The sequence below is a fragment of the Arvicanthis niloticus genome, chromosome 1, assembly GCF_011762505.2.
Source record: "Arvicanthis niloticus isolate mArvNil1 chromosome 1, mArvNil1.pat.X, whole genome shotgun sequence".
Lineage (NCBI taxonomy): Eukaryota > Metazoa > Chordata > Mammalia > Rodentia > Muridae > Arvicanthis > Arvicanthis niloticus.
In genome coordinates this window covers 112,313,794-112,337,439 of record NC_047658.1, presented here as the reverse complement: position 1 = coordinate 112,337,439, position 23,646 = coordinate 112,313,794, and the positions used below count along the sequence as shown (strand labels likewise).

At 46.3% G+C, this 23,646-nt stretch overlaps 1 protein-coding gene and 1 long non-coding RNA gene across 4 annotated transcripts in view; one reads left to right on the top strand and one right to left on the bottom strand.

Annotated features, from left to right (window-relative positions):
• The window catches only part of LOC143434789 (uncharacterized), a 57,753-nt gene that overhangs the window by 10,577 nt on the left and 23,530 nt on the right, over positions 1 to 23,646 (top strand). The window lies entirely within an intron of this gene.
• Positions 19,318 to 23,646, bottom strand: part of Kmt5b (lysine methyltransferase 5B) — a 49,027-nt gene continuing 44,698 nt past the window's right edge. For all 3 annotated transcript variants that reach the window (XM_034500732.2, XM_076914652.1, XM_076914647.1), the window contains one exon: positions 19,318 to 23,537. In XM_034500732.2, the coding sequence (XP_034356623.1) occupies positions 22,060 to 23,537 (1,478 nt within the window). In that variant the 3' untranslated portion in view covers positions 19,318 to 22,059. The remainder of the gene's footprint in view (positions 23,538 to 23,646) is intronic.

The window sequence follows — 23,646 nt, the reverse complement described above, 5'->3', positions numbered from 1 at the left end:
CCCTTGTAACATCTCAAGGACACTTATTATCATTGCTTTGGATGTGGGGAGACTTCTAACCGACCCAAGTCCTGTTCTCAAAAACTCTCAGAGCCATACAAGGAAGCAGGCAAAAGAGTTAGCCCACCCTGTGTGACCTTGGCCTGTCCCCAGCGTCTTCTACCAAAGGGCAGAAGGGGGAAGCTGGACACAGAAAATGGGGGAAGGGAAGAGGAGTCTACTTTGAAAGTCCTACTGGTTCAGGAAGGGTTGGCCCTTTCTTAATTTGGTTTCACTCAATGGCTGAATTCCAAAACCAGCAGGGTGGCAGGGAGAATCCGGTCCAACTGGATTCCAGACTCCCGGCCAGCCATTCTGGTGAAATCTTGTAGTGTGGACACCAGAGACCTGGGGGTCCTGTGGGTGTGGCTCTAGCTGTGGTCGTGATCTCTGTGAGGGGTGGAGTCAAATTGTGTGATTTGGGGACGCATGAAAGGGACTAACCACAAGGGCTTTGCTGTTAGAGCACAGTTATGGTGCTAATGAGGTCCAGCGGCCCTGGACGGAAAAGGTGGGAAAGTGCCTGCTCATAGGCAGCTTGTTTTACCGGGACAAAGTTTCCTGCAACTGTGCTGCAGGCTGCCCTTTGTTCATCCCCGGAGGCTAGAAGACCCCCTGGCTGACCAAGAACACCTGCCAGGCCTCTTCCCCCACGCCCTAGCATCCTTGCGGTGACCCAAATCACTCACTTCCTTGCTGACCCTCAGTCCCTCTTTCTTTCTCAGTACCTAAGCATTCTAAGTGCTCAAAGAATAGAATGAGCTAGGTAGTGTGGTGCTTGTAATTACTCAAGAGTCCCTGCGATTGGGAGACTGAGGGATCGGGAAATCAAGATCCTCCTCCAGGCAGCACCAGCCTGTTGATTTGATACCCTACATTATACTCTCTTCCACTGAACCCTGGCACTTTGTCTAGCAGTCCTCATCCGCCAGAGGTATCCCCAAGCCTGACGTTTCAAGCCCAACGCTTTGGTCCATCAAACCTGCCCTTTGACCTTGGGTCTCTCCTCTTGCTCCTTGGCTAAGATTCTCTGCCTCTTTTCAACTCTTCACATGTTTTCTTTTTGGGGGTTGGGGAGGATTGGGCATAAGACTAACTGACCCTCCCTCCACCTGTGAATACTGAGTATTTTGGGTTACAGCCAGCTCCATTTATCCTTCTCATATTCTTATTTCATTCTGAAAAGTATTCTTGTCCTTCCTGGATAAGATACTATGGGGACTTTTGCTTTCTGGGTGCATTTCTCCTTTCTGAGCCTGCCAGGAGACACAGTGAACTAGACTTGCTCATTTCATGTGGCTTGCTAGGCTGTGGCTTACCTCTCTCTCCTGGCAGATCAGCAAAACCTTTTTTTTTTTTTTTAAAGATTTATTTTATTTATATGAGTACACTGTAGCTGTCTTCAGACACACCAGAAGAGGGCATCGGATCCCATTACAGATGGTTGTGAGCCACCATGTGGTTGCTGGGAATAGAACTCAGGACCTCTGGGAGAGCAGTCAGTGAATGCTCTTAACTGCTGAGCCAGCTCTCCAGCCCAGCAGCAAAGTCCTCTTGATTCTAACTAGAGTCAACAGACAGCAAGGGAAGGTGGTAGAGTGCTGGACTCTCATGCCTGCCTGAGATCCTGAGTTTGATGTCAGTTACCAATGAAGGTGGTAAAGGAAGGGCCAAAGAGTTGCCATTTCTGAGAACCCAGGTGCTCACCCTGTGGAGAGGTAACCTGCCCATCATCAGAATGGGCTAATGGAAAGAGGTGACACATGCCTCTTCAGGGCCAAAAGCTATTGTGCTTTCCCTAATCTTTCCCTTCCTAGGGGGCTCAGGCAGCTACAAGGTGAAGAGAAATGAGTCATCACTTAGAGGAGAGGTACCTAGCCAGGAGCACCTGCAGGCAGGGATTCCGGGTGAGCCAAAGCAGAGGTCTGTGACATTCAGCCACTAACAATGGGGCGACACAGAGTTCTTTCTTCTGTCCTATTTCAACCCATCTCCTGGGTCTCTCCTCTGAGGGAGTGTGTGTTACAATAGTCTTGGAAACTACTTCAGATGACTAGCGGGGCTCTATGGAGGTTGTTAAGGGAAAGTTATTTCCCCCAGGTCAAAAGAATGGAATCTACCTCAGGCCTAAGGGTGAAGACCTGGCATTCTGTTCCACAAAGGACATTACATGCTGTTGCTTCATCTCTTAGGAGTTAATTCAGCGGGGCCTGTCAGTCACCTAGCTAGGAAGCCAGTCCTCAGGAAGGCAGGCTCCCAGGAGCCAAGCGAAGGAAATGGCAAGAATAATTATCCCTCCCTTCCCAGAAGCCTCCCCTCCTTTTTACTCCTTCCAGTCTTATCTCAAAGTCTAAGCAAGCTTTCCCTAATGCTCTGGGCTTCCTCACACTTTCTCTGAAGCTACCACCGCACCCCACCCCCATTTGAATGGCTGCTTATGAACAACATGACTTTCTTCCTCCTCTCCATCTTCTTCCTCAATGCAGCTGCCAAGATTCATAGCTCGCCTACCCTGGTGTTTTCTCTAAAACACTAATAAGCTTGTCCCTGAACATCTGTCCAAGTCTATTTCTAAATTCTTTTTTCTTTTTTTAAGATTTATCTATTTAGCCGAGCAGTGGTGGCGTATGCCTTTAATCCCAGCACTTGGGAGGCAGAGGCAGGCAGATTTCTGAGTTTGAGGCCAGCCTGGACTACAGAGTGAGTTCCAGGACAGCCAGGGCTACACAGAGAAACCCTGTCTCGAAAAAACAAAAACAAAAAAACAAACAAACAAAAAAAACAAAAAAAAACAGATTTATCTATTTAACGTGAGCCCCGTTATCAGAGCACATGAGAGCTCTGTCTACATGGCAGAAGAGGGCATCAGATCCCATTACAGATGGTGGTGAGCCACCATGTGATTGCTGGGAATTGAACTCAGGACCTCTGGAAGAGCAAGCAATGTTCTTAACAGCTGAGTCATCTCTTCAGACCCTCTAAATTCTTTTATTAATAAGACTGAGTGAGAATCCTAGAGAATGTGGTATGACCACTTAAAACTAGTTTTATGGTTTTATTTTGCTTTGTCTTGTCTTCAAGACATTGTCTCACCATGTAACTTTAGCTGGCCTGTGTGACTCACAGAGACCCTCGTGTGCCATATACCTAGTGCTAATATTACCTAGTTTTTATAGTGGGAAACTCAGTATATCCCTATACTTCCATTGTTGCTACACACTATGTATTAGTCAGCTTGCTGTCATGGGACAAAATATCAGAGACTTAAAACTTGCAAGGAGGAGTTGTAGGCCCTGAGGGAGAGGGACCCATATCCACAGATGCTGCATCCTGCCTTAGCCCTTTCCTCTGCTTCTCAGTTGCCATGGTGCCAATGGCTCTGTGCTCCCTGCCCTGAAGAGCTGAGCCCTCTGAAACCATGAGGCAAAATAAAAACTGTTCTTCTTCAAGTTAAAAGGCTTGGCATGGTGGTACACACCTTTCATCCTAGTGCTTAGGAGGCAGAAGCAGATGGAGCACAGTGAGCCACAGGTCAGCTCGGGCTCTGTGAGATCCTGACTCAAAAAACCAAACCAAACCTAACCCAGTAAAGACCCAGACCTTTCACAGAGACACTACCTCTGAGCATTGTCCTGGGGACGATCCCTACCCAAACCACAAGAGCAGGAGGGAAAAACCACTGTGTCTGTGGCACAAGAAAGAGCTTCTTTTTCTCTTGGTCCTGATTCCAGTAGGAATGGAGGAACAAATCTTTGCTCCTGTTGGAGTTTCCTTGTGAAATCAGATTCCATTACAGACAGTTATGAGGTTGCTGGGAATTGAACTCAGGACCTTTGGAAGAGCAGTCAGTGTTCTTAACCACTGAGCCATCTCTCCAGCCCACATGTTGAGACTTTTGTCTGCACCTCTGACACAATGTTGGAACTAGCCAGAGGATGTAGGTCACCGGCACAAGGTCCTCAGGGGCTTTATCTTGTTCTGTCCCCTCTCCCTCTGATTCTTGGCTACCATAAAGTGAGAAACAGTGTCCCTGACACTTTTCTGCCTTCAGAAACAACAGGAATGAAGGGAACAGAAATCTCTGAGAGCATGAGCCAGATAAGCCTTGCTTCCTCTGCCTTGTTCTTCGCTAGTATTTAGTTGCACTGACTGAAATCTGACTGACGTAGATCCTCACTCCCCCAGGCCAGCACAGTGGAGAATTCCACTTCACAGAAAGGGCATTAGAAATGGAGCAGCTGAACAAAGCAGTTGAGGCTCCTAGCCAGAGCATTATGGTCATTTGACCATCAGAGCAATGAGTGTGTGAAGCACTCACAGGCCCCGGGTCCTGTGCTCAGCTTGCCATATACAGTAAACACCATCCTCACTCTGCCCTGTAGGGAGGGCATGTTGTCATTTATTCCAATTTTCCAGATAACAAGACAGATACAGGAGAATTTGGCTACCTGTCCAGGACACCAAGGGTTGGGTATAGCATGCCACCGTACACCCACATGTTGATAGAAAACCTTTATAGACCTTGTAGAGCCAGAAGATCTGCTAGTAACTCAGCTGTGTCTGTGGCTGCCTGCTGTTGTTGGGCCTAGAAGCCAGCAAACCACGTTTCCCAGTACACCCTGCATTAATGTTCTAGTTATAGCCTGTTAATCACTGGTTCTTGTCTAATCTCTGGAAGACTGGGGACAGGTGATGGCAGACACAAGTGTGGGCCTTTCCAGATGTGACACTATGTCTGTGACCACTGGCAAGGTGGCTCTTTTTGTGGGTCATTACCCTAATCATCAGCCTCCTTCTGAAATGTTCTTGGTTTAGGACTCACAGGTGACACTGAGAAGGATTGTCCCTAAAAAACATTAAGGAAAGCTCAGCTATTTCTTTTTTTGGTTTTCATTTATTTTTATTTTTTGTGTATGGACGTTTTGCCTGCATGTATATTGTATGCCACACTCATGCCTAGTGTCTGCAAGGCCAGAGGAGGGTGTTAGATCCCTGGAACCGGAGACACAGTTGTGAACCACTATGTAGGTGCCAGGAGTCAAACCTGGGTTTTCACAAGAGCAGCCAGTATTCTTAGCCACTGAGACATCTCTCCAGCCCTGGATTGTTCTTTTTATTAGAGATTTATTATAATTAGTAATAAATAGCAGCGTCATCCATAGGCAGACAGCAGCATGGCAGGGGACGTGCAGAGGAATCAGGTCCATATGGCGGACTGTGTGGGTCCCTTCTTTAGAGTTCCAGAGAAATAGGAGAAGGGAAGAAAGTTGAAAAGTTTTTGAGGGGCCACAGTTGGTTGTTATTGGGGTAGCCAGGGGGCATTCAGTTGAAGAATGTCAGATGACCACTTACACTAGGGATTCATGGGCCAGGAAGGAAAGTATAGAGAAAAATTTCTTTAATCATGTTAAAGTCAAGTCAAGACTGACTTACTGTCAATGCAAAGTGTCTTATCATAGTTCAACCAAAGAGGGGGGGCTTTGCACATGTTGTCATCCTGGCTACCACCTTGGCTCCTGGCTTTAGAAAGGGGTCTGTTGACTCTCCCTATCCCCTTTTTCTATGAGGAAACATCAGTGGGCCTCAGCCCATGCTCCTCACCCATGCCTTGTGACTATGTGTACTTCATAGGACAGGGCCATATCCCTCGGTTGACAGAGTTTCGGGACTGGACAATGCCTGGCTGGCTCTGAGCCACACAGACCAGACAATCAATATCCAAGCTGGCCTATGGCTCAACCTACGCTTCTGAATCCCATCACCAGGGCTGGTTGTGAAATACAGCTGAAGGGTTTCCCCTGTGGTAGTGTTCAAGGCTCAATGTTAGGAAGCAGATGGCCCCAGTAGGAGAGGGCTCTGCTTCCCTAAGCCCCTGTTAAAGTCCCAAGATTGTATCTGATTAGCCTATCTTGGTTATCTGTTCAGCCTTGGACCAATCATGCTGTCTAAGTAATGCTTCCCAACTCCCCAAAGCCTGATGCAAAGCCAAGTAGGTGGGAAGGCCTGTCTGTCGCAAACCACATCAAGGAGAATGTTGGAGCGACATACCAGAGAAGGAAGAGAAGAGCCAGGGATCAGAACCCAGAGGGAAGTCAGGAGAGAGCCCACTCGCAGTGTCTCAGTCTTGCTGACGGTGGCTAGCCTGCTTTTTACCAACTTGGCAGAGATTCAAGTAGGGGTAGAGGGTTATTCCGGAGCTGAACCCAAGAGACAGGAAAAAGCACTGTCCTCTTAAGGAAGGGACAGTTTGTCTCCTTCCTTATGAATGAGAAACCTCTAGGTCTCTCCCACCTCGACCCGGAAATCAGATGTTGGAGACTGCTGAGAATCATCTCATTTTAACTCCACCTAGAAGCAAAAACACCTGATTCACATCTGAAGCCACTGAGACTCACAAAAGCAAAACCAACAGCCAAGGACTGGATGTGGCTCCATGGTGTAAAGGGCCAATGCCTGAGGGCTCGGACTGAGCCCACAGCACTGATCCAGAGTAAGATACTACGTACTATAGGCGGGAGCCCAGATAGATGGTTCAGTAGATAATGTGCTTATCAGACAAGTATGTGGGCTTGAGTTCACATCTCTAGAACCCCATAAAAAGCTGGGTGTGTTATTGCGTCCTGCATGTTTGTAATACTAACACTGGGGGTGGGGGCTTGTAGAGATAGGTCGATCCCTGGAGCTCACTGGACACCTAGCCCAGCCAAAAGCAGGAACTTCAGGTTCAGTGAGAGATCATGATTTAAAATATAAGGTGGATGGACTAGAGAGATGGAACAGTGGTTAAGAGCACTTGTTCTTGTAGTGGACCTGAGTTTTGGTCCCCATCATCCATGTGGAGGCTCACGACCCTGTGTAACTCTAATCATGAAGGAGTTGGCATCCTCTGCTGACTTCCTGGTGCTGTACACACATGGTGCACAGACATACATGTAAGTAAAATGCCTATACACATAAGATAAAAATAAATAAATCTTAGAAAAACCAAAAAAGGTAGAGAATGACAGAAGAAGACACCAAGTATCAACAGATATGTTCAGATCCACACAGACAACAGATGCCCAGGAGTACCTACATACACCTGCTGACAGCCTCGGGCAGTTGTGGCTTTATAGTCAGAAGCAGGGTGTGTGTGGGATGACAGTCCTTTGCAGTTCCTGAAGCCCAGTCCAAAGTCAGCCTGTCTGATGGGATTGCATCAGTCCAGCAGACATAGAGGCCTTCAGAAGTCATGTTGCAATCACATCCTGCACCTCTATTGCCTTCTAGTTACCTGACCTAGTGACTGAGGACTGGAGGGCCATGACCTGGTGCCTGCCACACTCCCTGCATCTTTACCAATGCAGAACCATACTCCCCGCTTCACACTTTCCAGGGAAAGGATTCTGGGTGAGGATAGAGAGCAGGTTCCCCACCAGCTCGCCCCCTGCTTGCTGCATGCCCTCCCTCAGCCTCAGTTCAGCTTTCTCTGTTTATTAGCTATAAACAGAGGCAGGCCCAGAAGGTTCCTTGCATTCGGCTGATGCTGGGTTGGTGGCTGAGAAAGTCCCAGGAGCAGGGCATCTTTGTGTTGAGAGGTGGGCCAACAGAGGACACTGTACCTCACATCCTCTGGCAGGGTGAAAGGAGAAGATTTTGCCCAGTGCCCAACACAGAGCAAACTGCTGGCCACTTCCAGCCTCTCATCTGCTGGGATTCGATAGTTTGGAACAGGTCCTGGGTACAGTCCTTTACTCAATATGTCTTTCTGGGCAACTGCCTCCCTGGGACCAAGGGACAATGACAGGTACAGGGCTCTTACCCATGTAGCTAGGCTTGCTGGAGGTTTCCATCTCCATGTTTGAGAGACATGAAGTATGGGCAGGGGAATAGCTCAGAAATGATACTGAGAGGTTCCAAGTCAGAGAAAAGCAGGTGGAAAGCCATTTTTTATCACACCTCAGCCCTGTGTGCTACACCTACCTCCACCTGCATCACACTTCAAACCCCAACCCACCAGGGCCCCACAGAGCTTCTTGGGCCTCAGGTCTTCCCACAGCCTGTGAAGTAGAGCCTGTGGGCTCAGTGACACTGGGTCACATCACATTGGAGTCCAGGTTTCTTCTAGAAACAGAGATTAGGAACCCACGAGAGATGTGTGAGCTTTGAGGCACACAGTCTGTAAGGCAAGAGCTGACTCATAACTTTGTTACCACACTTAGACCCTGCTGCAACTCCAGGGTCTAGAGGGAGTTGAATATTAACTCTTCTGGTGGGTGGCCCCAGGTAAGCAAACATAGCTGTCACATGTCTACAGCAGCTTCCTCCTGCTGATCTGGCCACTTGCCTGGCACTGCCTGCCACGCTGGCATAGAGTGGGTGGCTCAGGCTGCCAGATAGGAAGGGGAAAGGCCTGCCTGGATCCAAGTCACTTGCCTGGCCCACTCAGCCTCCCTACACTAATGACTCCGGGCAGATAGAATCTATGGGCTGGAAGGGCTTCTGCATTCAGCCCTTCACCCAACGAGGCCTCCTGAGTCACTTCTTCCCTGGGTCAGGCAGTGGCAGGACCAGGCTTCCATGGCTGTTGGCCCTGAGGCTGGGGCTGGGACAGATTGTGTGAAACCAGAGAATAGACATAGGAATTAGGTCACAGGAAGCTGTGTGACCTCCCAACTTGCCTGGGCATACAAAGCCACACATCTTTCTGCTGTGTACATCCCCTCCCCCCTTTGTTTGGTGTACTAGGCTTACTGTTTACTTATTAGTTAAAGTTTTCTTTATTTTTATTTTATGTGAATGGATGTTTTGCCTGCATGTATGTATGCATGTGCACCACATGTGTGCAGTAACTGAAAAGGCCATGGGAGACCATCGGACCCTCTGGAGCTGAGGATAGGTGGTTGAGGATGGCCATGTGGGTGCTGGGAATCAAACTCTGGTCCTTTGCAAGACACTTAAGCAAGTGCTCCTTTTTTTTTTTTTTTTTTTTTTTAAATTTTATGTGCACTAGTGTTTTGTCTGTCTATATGTTTGTGTGAGGGTGTTGGGGCCCCTAGAACAGGAGCTACAGACAGTTGTGAGCTGCCATGTGAACCTGGGTCCTCTGGAAGACAAGCTCATGCTCTCAACCACTGAGCCATCTCTCCAGAACCCTTAGCTTTTACTTTATTTTTTTCTTTTGGAGACAGGGGATCATATAGTTTAGGCTGATTTTAAACTTGCTATATTGTTGAGGATATACCTTGAACATGTGAGGTGAGCTTCATGTCTCCAACTCCAGGGTGCTGTGACTATAGGTTTTTACCACCATGTGAGGCATCTTTTGTTTTATTTATCATCACCACCACCACTACCATCATCATCACCTTTGTGTATGTGTGTGCACAGGCACATTTGTATGCTTGAGTGTGATTGTGTGAGACAGGATCTCCTATTCACAGCTGTGTATGCCAGATGGGCTGGCCTGTGAGCTTCCAGGGCTTCTTCTCCCCCAAGCCTCTTGTCTCACTGTAGGAATGCTGACATTACAGACAGGAACTATTTTATTCAGCCTTTCGTGGATTCTGGGCATCCAGACTCACTGCTCTTTTTCTTAATCTCAGTACATGGGCTGTGCCATCACATCTCTCTCATGTGCTGTGATCTACAGCTGCGCTGGATTAGGAACTGTTGGAGAGGCATGTACCTCTAGGATGTCCTACCAGGGTCCTCGCCATTCCCTCCATCACCCAGTCTCCCGAGGGCTCCAAGCTGGGCTCCACCTGCTGACCTTCTCTCCTGGACAGCCTGTCTATCCTTATCTCCAGGACTTTGCACACATCCCCTGTACCTCTGTGCTGGCCCTGGGCTGCTGGTGTTCCAGGGAGTGGCAAATAGAGAAGAGTCCCACCTCTAAGGGCAGCAGCAGCCCAGGAGATATCAGGGGCACCCAATGTGCCTCCCCCACTTTTCAGGCTTCTCAGTTGTGTTTGACTGATGGGTGGGTCACTCACCCTGCTTTATCTGAACACTGACCTTTGTACAAGCTGCCCCTGGTCCCACTGAGCCCGTGAAAGACAAGTGGAAAACAATGAGCGTTTCTTAAAAATTGTTTTTATTTTGAAATTCATTTACAAAATAGCTCGTTCCCATGTGTCTGTGTGTCACCTTCTTATCGAATCACTTTGGCTCATTCTCCCTCCAGCTTGCCTCACAGAACCTTGATTTCTTTCCCTACCTTATGCTTCTCTCAGTTTCACATTTATTATGGGTGGTCGAGGTCTGGACAGCTAGACCTAGGTTCTTTTTCTTTCTTTCTTTATTGTTTTTTTTTTTTTTTTTTTTTTTTTTTTTTTTTTAATTCAAGGCAGGGTTTCTCTGTGTATCCCTGGCTGTCCTGGAACACTCTGTGTAGACCTGCCTTGAACACAGAGATCCTCTTGCCTGTGCCTCCTGAGTGCTAGGATTAAAACAAGTGCCACCACCACCTGGCGACTCTACATTCTTGACCTCTTATCTAAGAATGAAATAAGAGGAGATGGCTCGTTGCTTAAAATACTTGCCACTTGAGGAACCCAAAAATGCATACAAGGTGAACATGGTGTCTCTTCTGTAATTCTAGCCTCAGAAGTGGAGATGTAGGACCCCCCCCCCCAATGTTGTATAGCCATTTCCTCAGAGATAAAACCCCCATCTGGGAGAGAAGCTCCTCAAGGCAGTTTGTCGTAAAGGAAGCAGAATAGTGCATCCTTCAGCAAAGCCCCATAAGCTTCAGGAACTGAGCCTGGCATAGAAGTGCTTTAATCTCAGCACTCCAGAGGCAGAGGCGGAGAAATCCCTGTAAATTCAAGGCTAGCCTGCTCTATATAGAAAGTTCCAGAGCAGGCAAGGCTGCATAGTGAGACCCAATCTCAAAACAACAATAACAACAAAACCCAACCAACTTCAGGAAGTTCTGAGAGACACTCTAAGATTACCTGGGAGAGATGCTGATTACAGAGCCGCCAGGAGTGGACACTCTCCAATCTGCTGAGCTGCCTGCAGCTGTGCAGTGAGCTGTCACCCATGCTGGAGTGAACTCTGGTGATATGGCTGTCCTTGAGTCATATCTGCTCCTGTTGGTAACCCCTCACCCACACTCCTGTGAGTAACTCCAATAAAGTCACTGGTTGGCCAAGGCAGACTCTGGTTGTATTCTTCCTTTGCTCTGTTTTCAGTTCCCTAACTGGAGTGAGTAGCCATTTTGTTCACATCTCAGGAATGCGGTCATACAACATTTGAGTAAGCTGGCTAGAGGGACCAGCTAGCTATGTGAGCTCTGAACTTGATTGAGACTCTGACTAAGTGGTTAAGGCAGAAGAGCAATGGAGGAGGATTCCTCACATCAACCTCAGAAAAAGAAGAAAATAAAAGCCTGCACTGGCTGGGCGGGTGGTGGCGGTGTTGGCCTTTAATTTCAGCACTCAGAAGGCAGGGGCAGGCAGATCTGAGTTCCAAGCCAGCCTGGTCTACAAAGTGAGTTTCAGGACAGCCACAGCTACTCAGAGAAACCCTGTCTCCAAACAACAATAACAACACAAACAAAAACTAACAACAAAAAAACCCAAAGCACAAAACATAAAACAAAAAAACCCTGCACTGTTTGCAAAGTCATGAGTGAAGAGACTCAGGGACCCCATTTGCATTTAAGGAGTTCCTTTTATGGGGTTCAAGAGTAGGAGGAGTTTAGCAACTAAAGACTACTTTAGTCTTTAGTGGGTGGCTCTTCATTTTTTTAAAAAGATTTATTTATTTATTTTATGTATATGAGTACACTGTAGTTGTCTTCAGACACACCAGAAGAGGGCGTCAGATCCCATTGCAGATGGTTGTGAGCCACCATGTGGTTGCTGGGAATTGAACTCAGAAACTTTAGTCAGCGCTCTTAGCAGCTGAGCCATCTCTCCAACCTGGTTTTTCATTTTGATTGACAGGTACCACATAGATCTTTGCTCACTGCACATGCCCCTTCCCATAATGCATCGTATTTTGATCATATGCACTCCTAATTATGCATAGGCATAACCTGATAAATAAGGGGTTCTCCTTAAAAGTCCACTTAGACACAGTTTGCCTCATTTGAATACACATCTAAACCAGTTTAGGCCAGATTGGCCTTTCTATTCTACCTGAATATATATGAAGTATGTTTGACTAGAAACGGTCCAAGTTCGAGTGTCATTAAGACAGTGGCTCTCAGCCTGTAGGTTGTGACCCCTTTTTCAGTAGCAAATATTATAACAGTAGCAAAAATACAGTTGTAAAGTAGCAATGAGATAATTTCCTGGTTGGGGGATCATGACACCATGAGAAACTGTATTGAAGGATCACAGCATTAGGAAGGCTGAGATCCATGACATTAAAGGGCTCCAGTGTGGATGACAGGTTGCAAGGTATGTTGTCTGGAGTGAGATGGTATCACATATGTGTAGGGAAGACTCAGGCTGCCAAGATTGTAGAAGGTAGAAGGTAGGTGTGTGCACAACCCACACCAAGGAGAGTCCCAGGTTGCTAAACTACTTCTAATACTTCTCTGCCACATTTCTACTTTGACTGTCTTTCCCAACTCAAGGGCCCCTTCTAGTTTCCCAGGCCTTTCCTTGCATTATTCCCACCTAGACACTCATATTTAACAGGTTAGAATCTGCATGTAAAAGAAAACTTAAGAGCCGGAGAGATGGTTCAGCAGTTAAGAGCACTGCATACTCTTCCAGAGGACCTGAGTTCAATTTCCAGCAACCACATTGTGGCTCACAACTAAATGTAATGGGATCTGATGCCCTCTTATACTGTGTCTGAAAAGAGTGACAGCGTACTCACATAAATAAAGTACATAAATCTTTTAAAAAGAAAGGAAGAAAGGAAGAGAGAAAGAAAGAAAGGAAAGAAATAAAGAAGGAAGAAAGGAAAGAAAGAAAGAAAGAAAGAAAGAAAGAAAGAAAGAAAGAAAGAAAGAAAGAAAGAAAGAGAATTTAGGCACTTGTCTTTCTGAACCTTGATTACCTTGCTTACTCTGATATTTTCTTCCTGAAAATGTCACCTTCTTTATAGATGACTAAAATTTCACATGTCTATGGGCACATTTACCTTGTTCATGCCTCAGTTGCTGGACATCTAAGTTGGTTCCATTTCTTGCTAGCGTGACTAGAGTGCAGTGGACATAGGTGTGCAGGTGATGGGACATGAAGTCCTTTGGGTGTGTGGCCAGACTGGCCTAGCTGGGTTCTGTGGCTATGGCAGTTCTTTTCTTGTTCTAAGTACTTTATTACTTTTTTTGTTTTGTTTTTGATTGTTGGAACAGGGTTTCTCTATGTTGCCCTGATTGTCTTGAAACTTGCTTTGTAGTGGGATATAGTCCCACTACAATTGGGGAAGTTGGACTACAGATGGTAAGTCATCACAATAAATTCCCTCAATATAGAGAGACATTCTATAAGTTCTGTGACTCTAAAGAACTCTGACTAATACATTGCGCAAGCCATGGAAAGGCAGCCAGTAAGCAGCATTTCCTCAGTGGTGTGTCTTCAGTATGGCCTCTGAGTTCTCCAGATGATGCTCTGTAACCTCTAAGACAAACAAATCCTTTTCTCCCCATTTCTCCCCTATTTCTCCCCATTTCTCCCCTATTTCTCCCCATTTCTCCCCTATTTCTCCCCTATCCTTTTCTTTTGGTCAGTGTTTTATCAAAGCAACAGAGAGACAAACTAATACAGAAATTAAGAGCAGAGAGTAAAATATTACTGTAATGGACCGAAACATGTTTTTTGGGAGGATTATGGAAGAATTTTGGAACTTTGGGCTATAAAAGTGTCTTAGGGTTTTACTGCTATGAACAGACACCATGACCAAGGCTTACAAAGGACAACATTTAATTGGGGCTGGCTTACAGGTTCAGAGATTCAGTCCACTATCATCAAGTTAATGGCATGGCAGTATCTAGGCAGGCATGGTGCAGGTAGAGCTGAGAGTTCTACATCCTTTTTTTTTTTTTTTTTTTTTTTTTTTTTTTTTTGGTTTTTCGAGACAGGGTTTCTCTGTGTAGCCCTGGCTGTCCTGGAACTCACTCTGTAGACCAGGCTGGCCTCGAACTCAGAAATCCACTTGCCTCTGCCTCCCAAGTGCTGGGATTAAAGGCATGCGCCACCACTGCCCGGCTAGAGTTCTACATCCTTATCTGAAGGCTGCTAGTGGAAAACTGACTTCCAGGCAGCTAGGATGAAGCCCATGCCCACCGTGACACATCTACTCCAACAAGGCCACACCTCCAACTAGTGCCACTCCTTGGGCTAAGCATATTTAAACCATGGGTTTCCACTCACTGGCCCCCATAGGCTTGTTCAACACATGAGTCTATGGGGGCCATATCTAGCTATAGCATAATAAAATGTAATTTAGTCCAAATTCCAAAGTTCCCATAGTCTAGAGTAGTATCGTCAATGTAAAAGTTCAAAGTTCAAAGTCTCTTCTGAGATTCATCCAATCACTTAACTCTAATCCCTGAATCAAGACAGGAAACCAGCTGGGCAAACTCCAAACTCTGCATCTCCATGTCTGATGTCAAAGCAGTTTTCAAATCTCCAACTCCTTTTTCATCTTTGTTGACTGTAACAAACTTCTTTCTTCTGGGCTGATTCCACTCCCTGTTAGCAGCTTTCCTCAGCAGCTAGCCCACAGCTCTGGCATCTTCATTGTCTGGATCCACACATGATCTCTGCTCCTCCAGCTCTGCCCTCTTTAGCACTCTAAGCTCAGGTTGATTCACTCCACTGCCGCTGCTGTTTTTGGCGATCATCCCATGGTACTGGCATCTACAATACCCTGGGTCTTCTGCTGCAACTAGGCTTCACCAATAAACTCTCATAGGCTCTCTTCAGGGTGCCAAGCCTCAACTCCTTTGCATGACACCTTCAGTCCTGGGCCATCAACTGCAACTGAGACTGCACCGTCACCAATTGTCCTCAATGGCCTCTCACAGTGCCAAGCCTCAGCTGCTCTTCATAACCCCTTCATGCCTTCAAAACCAGTACCTACCACCTGGGTGACTCTTACACATTACTAAGTACAGTTGCAGCATGCGGTACAACCTTGGCTATTTCTGGAACACAGCTTCTTTGTGCTCTCAGAAAACACTTCCCAGAAGATTTCACCTCAGTAATGCTGGTCTCTTCTTAATCACCACTAATTTCTTAGCTCCAGCTAACCAACATCAACTATCCCAGTAGTCTCTTCTATTCTGGACTCTAAAGTCAGAGCCACATGGCTGAAGCTGCTGAGCTCTGCTGCTTGCTGGAACATGGCTCCCTTGTTCTATGACATCATCACCAGCGTTCTGTTTTCCAACTCCTCCACTGCCTAAGCTTGGCTGTCCTGGAACTTGCTCTGTAGACTCACTTTGAACTCAGAGATTTCCTTGCCTTAGTCTTTTCTGGGATTAAAGGCGTGTATTACCTTGCCTGGGCCTAAGCTTTTTTATGGCCACTAGGCCTCAAGATCTCCATGCCTAGATTCCATTCAGAAACTTGTGTCTTCCAGCCTCAAGATCTGGATCACAGGTGAGCCCTCCAAATCTGGACTGTAGTTCATTCCAGATATAGTCAAGTTGACAGCCAGGAATAGCCATTACAATGTGCATATCATCAGGTCAGAAGAGAGCATTGGATCTTCTGAACTGGAGTTGCAGTTGTAAGCTACCAGGTGGGTTCTGAGAACTGAACCCCAGTCCTCTGCGAGGGCACAACTCCTCTAACTACTGAGCCACCTTTCCAAACTCTCGAGGGTATTCTAATTTGCATTTCTCTGTTAGTCATGTTTGTATTTTTTTGAGCACTGCCTGTCACATCGTGATTAGCAGTGGTCCCTATGCTGCCCAGGGAAATTTTTAGCAGAGAGACTTCCAGAAGTGCCCTGCTGGAGGCATGGGGCTCTTCAGGTGTGGTTCAGAGCCTGGGCTTTGGATTATTGGCTTGATTGACAACCCATCATCCCAGTCTAGCTGGTTTCTATTCCTGGGCCTTCACCCTCACCTGGCACAAATTGGAAGTGCCCAGGGGCTCCTCAATGAAGGCCACTTGTGCAACAAAATAATGTCCAGCTCCTCAAAACTGCAACCATCTAATGGCCACAACCTTCTCTCCCCTCAGCCTTTATTGGACCTTTGTCACTATCAGGAAATATATCCCCAGCCCTCCAAAGCTCTTGACAGCCTCTGACTTGCCCTTTGCTTGTCCTTACCAGTTGCTTGCTCAGAGAGATCTTGGTGTCTTGAGTACCTCCAGGCCAGGTGTCTGTTTTAGCAAGTGGCCCACTCAGCTCCTGATTTTTATCTTCTCTTTCTTATCCTTCTTTCGTGTCTCATTCTATGTTCAACAACTCTATCATCCTGCCTCTCTGTGAGGCAAGGTGGGATGTAGTCTTATCTAGTTGGCCTAGAACTTCTGATCCATCTGCTTCCACCTCTCAAGTACTGGGATTATAGATGTGTGTCCGGGTGTCTGACTCGCTGATGGGATGGTAGAGTGCCATCGGTATGCCACTCAGGGAAGGCAGCATGCAGTTCAAGATATGGGTCCCAGACCATGTTTCCCTTGGTGAGAAACAGTGAGATCTGGGACAGATGTGGTTCCCAATCTCCTGTGTACCCAGATGCTGCTAGGAACCTTGAGGAGTTGAGAACAGTGGTCTGAGGGCTGAGCCACAGATGGGGTTGAATTCGGTTTGGTTCCAAGTGAATGTCAAGTACTGAGGGGCTGAAAGAGAGAAGGCCTTCTCTGGGAGATTTAGGCAAAGGCCTCTCACCCTGGCTGCAATCCTTGATAAAGGAAATGGTCCTTGCTTGTCCAAACTACTTTATTTCTATGGTGGATGTGAATGAATATGTCTTACTAAGGGTGAACCAGAGATTAAATACCTGTCGCAGGAAGAAATGCCCAGGAAGGGAAGCTCATTGGCCAAATACTCGGGGCCTATCTAGATACCTCATTAGCATGGAGAACTCTTAAGTTTTTATGCTACATGACTGGCTGTCATGGTCCTCTCAGTGAGGTGTCATGGTTACATGTTCTAGGACAGGGAAAGCCTGGCTGGGAGCTAGTTCTAATACCTGCCATTCTCAATTATGAGATTTCCTGGGGTGTTTGAACCTGCTTCAAACTTACCAGCTCTTCTGTTTGGTGGCACAGTCTACTTGCCCCCACAGATGTGGACTTTCATGCCTGGCTCAACTTTTTGACACCCTAAACTGTATATGCCTTCTGACTCCACTATCACCTGAGGCTCCTGCTGGTCTTAGATTCACTGATTAGTGCTGCTATTAGTTGGAACCGCACAGATGTCTGGATGCTGACTATACTACAGGGTTATGGGTAAATATTTAACCAATTATACTGGGAATCTATAGCTAGCTTACATTCCTACTGTCCATTTCCCATCTCCCAAAACCCCAGACCTCACTTTGCCCTCATATGACCTTGTCTACTGCTTATAGGGAGGGCAGAGTTCTGAGGTGGCCTGCCTCTCCTCCTCACCCTTAATCTTTTTATCATGGGAGGCCTATGCTACCCTGGAAAGGTGTGGACCTCCCACTTGCACCTTCTCATTTATCTATTTATTTTTGAGACAGGGTCTTAATGTAGCCCTGGCTAGCCCAGAACTCCCTACATAGACCAAGCTGGAACTGAACTCAGAGATCTGCCTGCTTTTACTCCCAAATGCTGGGATTAAAGGCATATGCCATCACACCCATTACTTTTTATACAAAGTTGTGTATTAGCGTTTTGCCTGTATGTATGTATGTATGTATGTATGTATGTATGTATGTGTGTGCATCACATGTATGACTGGTGCCCATGGAGGCCAAAAGAGGGCATTGGGTTCCCTGGAGATGGAGTTACTGAAGGTTGTGAACCACAATGTGGGCGCTGGAAACCAACATGGGTCCTCTGTTAAGGACAAGTGCTCTTAACAACTGAGCTATCTTTTCAGTCCTGTGGACTTCTCTTGTAGCTGCAAGTCAGGGAGACAGTTCTTTTTTTGTTTTGGTTTTTGTTGTTGTTGTTGTTTTGTTTTTGAGACAGGGTTTCTCTGTATAGCTCTGGCTGTCCTGGAACTCACTCTGTAGACCAGGCTGGCCTTGAATTCAGACATCCACCTGCCTCTGCCTCCCAAGTGCTGGATTAAAGGCATGTGCCACCACTGCCCAGCTAGGGAGACAGTTCTTAATCCCTCCATTATTCTTAGCTCTGAATAACTCCTCTCCTTTCTTAGCTCTGTGGAAGCTTCCAGTGTTCTTGGCTAAGCTTGCTGTCCTTTAATAAAACTAGTAATTTCCCCAAGCTAGGCTTCTCCACTCTTCCCCAGTAGCCTGATTCTCCTAAAATGACCCCCTTCTGTTATCTAAGGCCACAGGGGACAAACGGCTCCCTGTGTGGGAGGCCTGGACTGTCTGTCCTAAGCAACTCTCATTTTTAACTGAGATCCTACCTCTCTAACTTCAGATGCCCCAAAGGTGCTCAACACATTTGGGAAAAAAATGCCATCACTCTAGCTAAAAAAGGTATGGCTGTTCACACCTCAGACTGAACCTATGTGATCCAGCAAAGCATGGCTTTCAGTAGAGCAGACTATGGTGGGCCACCCCCATCTACCATGGCTGAGCCTGGGCAGGAAACTCTGATAGACACACACAGAGAATCTCACAGAGTATCAAAAGCCATTTTCTACTATATCCTCCACTGGAAGTTTGGGTTATATATAAGCTTAGTGATGGGGAAGGTGAGTGTGGCAGAGGTGGGTTGGGGGTGATCATTTACCTACCTGGTCCTCTCTGCTCTACTTTTTGAGATCTATTGCTGCCCAATACCACAGGATCTGGGACACTGGGGAAGAAGGCTGGAGCATGCAAAGAGCTCACTTGCCCTCTTGTATGGGCCACAAAAGTACTGGACCCACCTGAATCTATCTGATTGGCAGCCTATACAGCAGGATGTATATGGATATACAAAGTTGAAATTTGAGGAGGGAGTCTCAAGGTTTCCAGGCAACTTGGTGGAACTTGGCGAACAGTGGAAGCCCAGTGTCACATGGAGAAGAAAGCCCTCATGTGTCTGGGATGCTGAAAGCAGCCTTTCTAGAGTGAAAGACAGGGTCCCTCCACTCTGAAGGAGTGAGTCAGGCTGCTCTCTCATGGCCACCAGGTACAGTGGCTCACTCCAACTCACAAACTGCTTCCTGTAAGCATCTGGTGGAAGACTTCTCAAGATACAGTGAACACTGACCAGACCATTTTAATTTCCGAATTTATTAAAATGATTAACCTCAATACTGCAAGTGCATGTACAAAATATTTGTAAAAAATGTTTTTTAATGAAACGTTAAAGAACTTACCTCAAATGCTGAAAAAGTCCTTTTCATTCTTTCAGTACAAGGAATACATTGTATCTCAAAAGTATTACAACTCAGCAAAACAATTTAAAACAGTAATTTGAAAAATGATTGAAAATTGAATACTTTACATATATTTCTAGGATCATTTCCTAATTCTTACAATTGCCAAAAACTTTACCAATCATTGCATAAGCTCAAGCTGAGAGTTTTATTGAGTGTAACCTCTTCCAGACTGGTCAAGAGAGTGGGGTTCTGGCACCCCCACAGTGAAGTTCTACAGCAGATCGAGAACAGTCCGAGGCCCCTGCCTTGAGAAACGGAAATAAGGTTCCCTAGAAGGCATCAGCAGCGCTGCTGAATGCTTGTGCATACAACTCCTGAGAGGCAGCGACTCCTCACAATGTCACTGCTCTTAGACCCATGGGAAGGTCGGCCTCCAAAGACAAGGCCACAACAAAACTAAAATAAACATCATAAATAAGTTACTAAAATTAAGCTTAAAATGGAGAAAATGGGAAATATGTTATTTTGTTACTTTTTCCTTAAGATTGAAATTCCTGAAATGGCTATTGTTGGTATTCAAAGAAATGGGAGGATTTAGTCTCAACAGCCCAAGAGAACATGGGAATGAAGGTGACCCGTTGCCTTGTGCAGGCTCTTGAGCTCACCGTCAGCTACCTGGAAGTGGCACATGGTTCACACTTATGCTTGGGGACCCATGAGGACTGGGAGTATCATGGAAGGTGCTCTGGGTGCCTTGAGACAGGAGGTCTTGAGACACAGGGCTGCCTTTCTTCATGGCTATAGCAAATATGTGTGTGTGTGTGTGTGTGTGTGTGTGTGTGTGTGTGTGTGTGTGTGTGTGTGGGCACGCAGTCTTCCCTTCTGCTTCCAAATGACATAGACACCCAAGAGGGTGAGACTGCATGGCAAAGACAAGACTGTACAGGACCACAGCAGGGAATTCTATCATGCACAGGAGCAAAGACATCGTATCCTAGAAACATTCATGAATCTTACTAACTTGTAACTGGAACCTACAAGCAACAGTGTTAAGGATCCAAGCGTCCCCAAGCTGAATACTGGTAGGTGTCATCAGCAACAGGGAAGCGTGGAGATGCTCTTTGTTGGACTCCCTGCAGGTCCCTGCTGACACACGGGAACACTGAGTCCATTAGCTGTGTCATTTAGGAACACTATCTATCTGAAACGGCACCTACGAATTTCCCAGTAAATAAACAGACCCACTGGTGTCAAACACCTGCTATAGACTGATATTCTCAAATTCTTTGATTTGTAAAATAATCCAGAGAAACAAACAAGCCTGGTATTGAACATAAAGCAGTAATCAAAAATTGCTCATTAAGTTACTTAAAATTAATTTCTCTTCTCAAAGTGCTTCAAAAACAAATTAAATCTGACTCCTCTTTTTGTTTGACTGATAATATAATCAAAAAAATCTGATATTCTCATAATAAACTAACATAAGCCAAGAACGTCCACTGATGCAGTGCTTACACTATATATTTATAATTTCCTATTTTATTGGCATGAATATTTCTAAACTTAAAAACCTTCCTGGTAAGTTCTTTTAATTTCTTATGACAAAAATTTCTCACAACACACAAATATTTACAACATATACATTGTTTTCAGCTCTTTACATTGAATCCCAAAGACAAATGTTTGTATAGGTTACCACAGAACAAAAGCTGTGACTCATGTTCTTATTTCATAAACTATTATAAGTTAAAGTGAATAGATTTCTTTTAATATTCCTTGTAGCATTTTACAAGTGCAACAGAAACTTGAAGACCCAAATTAAGATAGCTAGAGTTCATCAGATAAACGTTGCTCGCTGTCGCCACGCTGTTCACAGCAAAGGTTTGAAAAAATAAGCACCAATCATTCTTGCAAAGAACAATTTTATCTAAAAGGATTGGAAAGTGTTAAATACACGGTCTTTAATTTACAAGACAAGCAATAAATAAGCTGCTGTGAAAACTCATTCTGCACACCACCAGCCTCGTACATGTAATGCACTGAGAATGAGCTGTCACGCAGAAGACTGCATTTAAGTTAATTTTTTTTTCTTCAAAGAAATCAATCTGACTTCCAGCCAATGGTCTGCTACGATAACGAAGGCCACGGACAGGACACCTGGGCCAGTAAACAGTGTGAAACCGACACAACTCCAAGGGGGAAACATCTAGCAAATAAACCAAAAGCCAGAGGTTGATGCTGGTGATAGGAGCAGATGCTGAAAACCCTTCCCACAAGGCTGCTCTGCTCCGCCCTAACTACGGTTTAGTCATCTATGGAAGAGGGCTGGCGCTTGCTCTTATAGGTGACAACATGGTGTAACCACATTAGTGTCTGAAGGTCCTATGTGGAGAGCTGCTGTCACTGGACAGTTTATTGGAGCCTCTATCCTAAAACAGGGCTTTCCCTCGGAATTGCACATAAGAAGGCTATTTAAAAAGTACAATAAAAATTTGCACAAATCAGACATTAAGAGTCAGGATGCTGTACACTTTCTACAGTATTATGCCTACAGGTGAAGAGACCACAGAAGTGCTGCGCTGAGAAGCTGTGGCTGAGATTTTTACGTTTTAGTTCCCTAGGACAATGAGTGAGCACTCATGCATTCAGTCTTAGAGACTGATCTTCTCTTCTCCTTGAAGAAATGTCAATATCTATGGAGTCTTTACCAACAATTAGCCTCAGCCGCTTTGCGGGAGGAAGAGGAATAAAGTCATCATCGAAGTCATCCTCGCAGTCCTCCTCCTCCTCCTCCCCTTCAGAAGATGACGAGTCATCTGTGCTGTCCTCCTCATATTGACTGTAGTCATCCACCTCCATCTGGGACTCCAGCAGGGAGAGGGGATCACTGCAGCACACCCCATTCTCGTGAAGCCCCTCTGTATATGGCCCCCTGCTCTCCTCATCCCGCTTGAGCTGGATTTTGAGCTTGGTAGAACTGCTGCCTGGCCCGGAGCTAACGCCATTACTAAGCTTTGCGACATAGAGGTTGCTGTCACTCTCGTGGTCTTTGCTGAGCTTGATGCTGATTTTTGAGGAGTTCACACCATCACTCTCATGGTCGTTTGTCTTGCTGCTGCTGTCGTGCCGCCTACGAAGTGTCAACTTGGGGATTCCAGAGCTGTTCTCCAGGATCAGCTGTGCATCGTACCTGGTGACCCGCCGCTTCTTTTTACTTTGTGCAGTTCTGAAGCTGTCTTTTTTTGTGAAGCTGTCGGGTGTGACAATGGAGCAGCCAACAGGTGAGGGAGCAGAGTCTGTGTAGCTCACAGGCACCCTGATTGTGCCACTGGGCTCACCCTGGTCAGGATGGGACCCTGGCAAATCTGGCAAGCCATCTTTCCCAGGAAAGCTGTGCTCTGGACTGCAGTCCTCTGTCTTTGCTAAGTGTTTTACAGGTTTCCCTTGTCGAAATTTCTTTCGTGACGGGCAGGAGTCACTTTTGGGACACTCCTGGGATGCTTCCTCCCTGTGTGCAGTCTCAGGAGCCAGTTCTTCCAGCACCTCTGGGGTTGGCTGCTGGCCACTGTCTGGGCAAGGTTCCAGTATACCATTTTTATAGCCATCCAAGGGACTTGGTTCAAGCTTGATGTCAGTGGTCTCCTTCAGACCTGTCCTTGTCCTCAAAGAGCGCCGGGTTGTGTAGGTGCAGGGCAAACTGTCGCCCTGCGAGTGAGCACCTCTCCCAGGGTTCTGCCTGTGTTCTCTCGCAGCATGTCTAGTCAAGCACCCACTCCCCACTGCAGCATGAACTGGTCCCTCTGGCTCCCTTTCTTTCTTAATTGGCAAATTTTTATATAGCACGACTTTGGGCTCCTTAAGCACTAAGTTCCCCATCTCGAGCTTCCGGGATGTGCTCTTCTGGTCCAGCCGCTTGCAGTGATTCCTCAGTTTGATTTTGGAAAGTAAAGGCTTTGCCGGCTTTCTCAGTTTCTTTGGTACCCTGGAATTGTTCGTGTGCACTAGCTTAGGTGAGGTAGAGTTGGAGGCAGCCGGGACTCTCGGCACGGACGGCCTTGCCAGTGCTCTGCTCTTGCTGCTCTTTTTTACACCAACTGAAGGTTTTCGGTTAGAAGCTGTGAAGTTTACAAGAAAAAAAAAAAAGATGAAACCAGCTTGGTAATGCAACGGGACATGACGATCAATCCCCAAAGCAGACCACCAGCTACAAACTGCTGACACGTG